The sequence below is a fragment of the Silurus meridionalis genome, chromosome 23, assembly GCF_014805685.1.
Source record: "Silurus meridionalis isolate SWU-2019-XX chromosome 23, ASM1480568v1, whole genome shotgun sequence".
NCBI lineage: Eukaryota > Metazoa > Chordata > Actinopteri > Siluriformes > Siluridae > Silurus > Silurus meridionalis.
In genome coordinates, this window is record NC_060906.1 from 413,276 (window position 1) to 418,362 (window position 5,087).

The 5,087-nt window shown below is 40.9% G+C and overlaps 1 protein-coding gene across 1 annotated transcript; it reads left to right on the forward strand.

The window, feature by feature from the left end:
* Positions 1-6: 6 nt before the first annotated feature.
* LOC124376836 (pancreatic secretory granule membrane major glycoprotein GP2-like) lies at positions 7-3,688 on the forward strand. Its single transcript, XM_046836129.1, has 4 exons — positions 7-247; positions 2,414-2,576; positions 2,991-3,094; positions 3,269-3,688. Exons 1-3 carry the CDS (start codon positions 36-38, stop codon positions 3,084-3,086), a joined length of 471 nt encoding a protein of 156 aa, XP_046692085.1. The 5' UTR covers positions 7-35; the 3' UTR covers positions 3,087-3,094; positions 3,269-3,688.
* The last annotated feature ends 1,399 nt before the right edge of the window (positions 3,689-5,087 follow it).

Sequence of the window (5,087 nt, forward strand, 5' to 3'; positions counted from 1 at the left end):
GCATTCTTAACAGGCATAATCCAGATGAAGTGGGCATGTACCAGGTCACAATGATTCCCTATATGGATGCTGGCTTCTCTCACCCTTACACTGGCAGTGTGAATATAATGGTGGGCGATCCAATCTACATAGAAGTCTCTGTTCAAGGAGTGGACAGCACTCAGATTGCCCTGGTGATGGATACATGTTGGGCCACACCTGTATATGAGAAGCACTACCCTGTCTACTGGGAGCTGATTACTCAAAAGTAAGTAACTCTTTCCTTCTATAGATACCTTAAAAGCTTATCTTAAGCTGCCTGTGGTTCTAGTAGAATTAAACACTAAATAGCATATAATGTTTACTGTCCTTTACTAATATCTCAAGCTGCTTCAGCTGTTGTCTGATATCTGACTTTACTAAAACACACATTAAAATATTTGTTTTAAGAGCTTTTTCTGTTGCTTATTTCGGTCACATAAAAAATACACCCTCTTTAAATTGAACTCCTTAAAATCAAGACATACTGTGGTCCCCTGCTTATCGACCTTAATCCGTTCCTTAAAATCGGTCGAAATGCGAAAAGGTCGAAGAGCGAATGTAATTATCCGATAAGAAATAATGGAAAAACAATTAATCCGTTCCCGACCTCCACCGATACCTATTTATTAACAATTTTTGCCCTGTTTTTATTGTAAATACTAAATGATACAGGTACATAAATAATATTGTACATAATTGTTATGCAGCGTAATGAGCGGAGGCAACGCCTGAGCACAGTTAGCTTTGAGTTTATTGAAAACACGGAGAGATTAACACAAAACACACACACACACACACACACACACACACACACACACGGCAGTCTATAGAATCCCGACAAACAAAAGAGAGAGATATCCGTGGTACGAGGTCCACGGGCGAACGCACGGGTGGAAAAATATAATCCGGGATGCACTTTGGAAAGAAAGCGCATCCGTGGAGACCGCGTGGAGTCCGGAAAGGAAGCTATACATGTGTCTTTACATAACAACAATAACCGACAAGGAGTGTTTGTATAGGAGGGTTTATATAGGAGCTGGGGATGAGTGAATAATGAGCCGCAGGTGTGCATGAATGAGGCTTCAGGGAAAGAGGTTTTGACAGCCGCCGAAGGGGAAAAAAAATACTTTACACTTTAAACAAAGTATAGTATATACAATATACATGCACTAAATTGTTATATTGACCTATAAATAACACTATATTGTTCACAAATCGAAGTTTAAATTATGATCGATGCTCTCTCCACGAAGGCTGAGGCGAGACAGGGAAGATTCTTTCCCTTGCTCCACGTGGGTCAGGATAAAAAAAGGTAGATAAGCGGGCATTTGGTCGTTCAGCGGGCGCAAATTTCGGTCAAAAAACTGTTTGCTAAGCGAAAAGTTCGATGTCCGAGCCGGTCGATAAGCGGGGGACCACTGTATTAAATTAACTGGTCCTTAGAATTAGGTACATTAAATACAGTCTCAGATATAACAAAACATGACATTATTTTACAAAAGCAAAACCATGGAGAAGTCATGTGTAAAAATAACTAAGTACATCTAATGATTCAACACTTTTAGCAGTAATAACTAATCATCTTCTGTATGACTATCAGTCACTCACATCATTGTAGAGGAATTTTGGCTCTCATTTCCATGTAACGTTGCTTCAGTTAATAAAATTTTGATTATACACAGATCATTTAAGGCCCTGCCACAGCATTTTAGATGGGTTAAGGTCTGGACTTTGACTGAGCCATTGCAACACCATGATTCTATTCTTTTTCTTAGCCATTTTGTTGTAGATTTGCTGTTGTGATTATCCTGTTGCATGCCTCAATTTCAAGATTTTTATTTGTCAAAATATAGTAATATACAGAATACAACTTGCAGTGAAATGTAAACCTGATCAACTGCTCAGAAGATAAGATTTTATTCATTAGATAAACGGAACTATAAATATAAAATATACGAAATATGAGAAAATATATTAGATAAAGTTGTAGGTACAAATAGTACAGATATATTTAGATATTTTGGGCAAGCTTTAGTTATCAGACAAGTAACCTCAATTTTGGCTCTAGAATCTGCTATACAGATCAAATCATTGATGACTAAATGACTGCAAGGTGCCCAGGTCCAGTGGCTGCAAAACGAGCCAAAATCATCACCCCTCCCTTAGAATGATGTACCATAATTGTTTTAAAATGCCTTATAACATTTCCTAGAGCAGCAGCTTTTGCTTCTCTAAAGTCAATGCTGAATTTCACACATTGTTTTTTATTTTGGCCTGGTTTTAATCAATAAATGTGCATGTCATGTGTTGTTCATCTGAGGTTTTATTATATATTTATATATTTATATATTATTATATATTTATATAATGTTTGTGAATGAAATATTTTCAGATGTCCCAATCCAAATGATGGCACAGTGAATGTTCTTCAGAATGGTTTATCCACAATTGGACAATTCTCCTTCGGGATGTTTTCATTTGGTGTAGACCAGTCCAGCGTTTTCCTTCACTGCAGCGTTCACCTTTGCCTGCTAGAAAATAACAACTGTGCAGTGGTGAGTCAATACATTCCTGAACTAGAGAATAATGAATAGGCAACTTGCATGTAAGATAAACCTTCAGTGTGAGAATCTAATAATGACATCAGCACTACTTAAACCTCACACACACACACGCACATTCATACTTTCCACATTTTTCATACTTTTTGATAGGATGGTGAGAGGGGTGCCAATACTAAGTACAAAGTATATATGGTTGGCGAGGCTGACTGGAAGCACCTAATTTAAATTATCGTGATCCCCAAAAGCAGGAGACATTAAACATTGCTTAAAGCAGGAACAAAATAAATTAGCTCAAAGTCAGTAAATAAAATGATTATTTAGCTCATTACATTTGTAAAATAAACAAAATTATTTGTGAACAAAAATAAATAAATAAATAAAATCTATTTTGTGTGTTTTGTACAGGATTGTTCTTCTGAAAATCCCCAACGTGTAGTCAGATCTGTGGACAACCATGATAGTGCCTCCATCTCCATGGGGCCTTTTAATCTGGTCAACTAAAAACAGAGGTAAAAAAGAAAGAAAAAAGGCACCATGTTTGCAGAGATTTAGTTGTAGAGCTCTGACATCAGTGACCATGGTGTTGCAGTTTTTATCTACAATCTACAGAACATTGTCAGATCACTGACCTTTATTTATTTTTTCTGCTCTCTAACACACTGGTTTTTATTTTTACTTTACAGACTTTTAGCCCCAAAAGGAATTAAAACTTTCATTTACTGGATTTCCTGAGCATTGAAACCATTATCTGAAAGGAAAACATTAAGACCAACGATTTACTGCTTTTAATTGATCTATTAATGAATTTCTGTCTTCTGAATCATAAAGTAACTTTATAATTAATTTTTTATTATTAAATGAGGGTGTTTGAGGTAAATGAAATGTGGGGATTAATAAGAATTTATGATGAATTCATTCATTGATTTAATTATTGCTTTAAATTTAATATTTTAGGAAGTAAGATAAAGTAAGATAAAGATTTTATTCTTGGGGTTTGAATGAGTTTTTGTACTTTGGCCTGAGGATTCTATGGTAAACTTGGAAAAATATTTTTCATGTCTGTATTCTTTTACAGTTTCAATAAATTTCTCTCTTTAAAGTCAGTCATTGTAGCATTGTTTCCTGCTTCCTTTTGTATGCACACTGTGTGTAAGAGTGAGAGAGGCAGGACATTCAGAGAAAGAGACAGGGCAATAAGACATGATTATTAATGTATTTATTAAATAATATTGTTATAATATTTAGAACATTGTGAAGAACATTTGGAACGTCTCTAGGGTTACGTCCGTAACCTAGAGATGTTCCCCTTCAGGAGCTGCATCGAAATGATATGGAAACGAGTGTCCAATCACGCCAAACTGACCAGACCCTGCTGAGAGAGTGAGGGCCTCGGCACCAGCATGTAGGACAGAGGAGCCCGGGGTGGCTCTGAGGTCAAGGCCATACAACCTGACAAGGTCAGCGGAGTGGACTAACCCGCAGTGTCACAGATGTCCTGGACCCGTAGAGGCCGCCACACTCCGGTGGAGCGAGCCCTGACCCCGATCGGAGCGGGGACCAGGACTCGCAGCTGAAAGGATGGCATCTGCTAACCACCTGCTTAATGTCCGCCCATCGGCCAGGAAACCTTTTCTATTAGGGCCACAGCAGACAAACAGCTGCACCGACCACCTCTAAAGGACTCGTCCTGTAGAGACAAGCATCCAGTGCTCGCACTGGACACACTGGACACTGTAACCCCTGGTCGGGGGCTATAAACAGAGTAGGGCAGAATGCCTGTAACATAACACATCATGTGGGAGCCTTAGGCACCTTAGGCACACACCCAGCCTCGTGTAAACAATCTGGTCATGCCAGGGGGCAAACTCCAGACGGGACAGGGCAACTGCCAAGTTTCAGACAGGCACTCTGGGTCGCGTCCCGGGCCTCAGCCTCCGGGACCTCAGCACCATGGAGAAAACGTGTTACCAATGGGTGCCTACCCAGCGAACACAGAAACCCTCAGGGTCGAAGAGGGTAACCCTGTGGCAAACTGTACCTGTAAACTCCAGAACTGAACCGACCGGGCAGTTAACTAGGTCCAAGTCATGGTGCTCACACCGTGACACGAACAGTCGCCATCGTGCGGCGTATGACCTCCTCGTGGAGGTAGAGAAGGGCCTTCACTACCTCGGTAGAGAGAACAGCAGCTATGAACTGTGCCCCCTCAGGGGCCACAGCCACAGCTTCCACAACTCTGGGCGGGGGTGAACCAGGGCTCCACCCGCCATCGAGGCGCTACCAGGAGGAGACAGACTTCCTCCTGTCGAACTCTGTCCAGAACTCCCAAGAGCAGCGCGATCAGGGGAACGGCGTACCGGACCGTCCCATGGCAGCCACTGTCTCAACAGGGCGTCTGCTCAGACATCCAACCGTCCCGGGATGTAAACAGCTCTAAATGAGAGGAGTGCGTCCCGGGACCACAAGAGGACCTCTCGTGCCAGTTGTTTGCAAGGGGCGAGA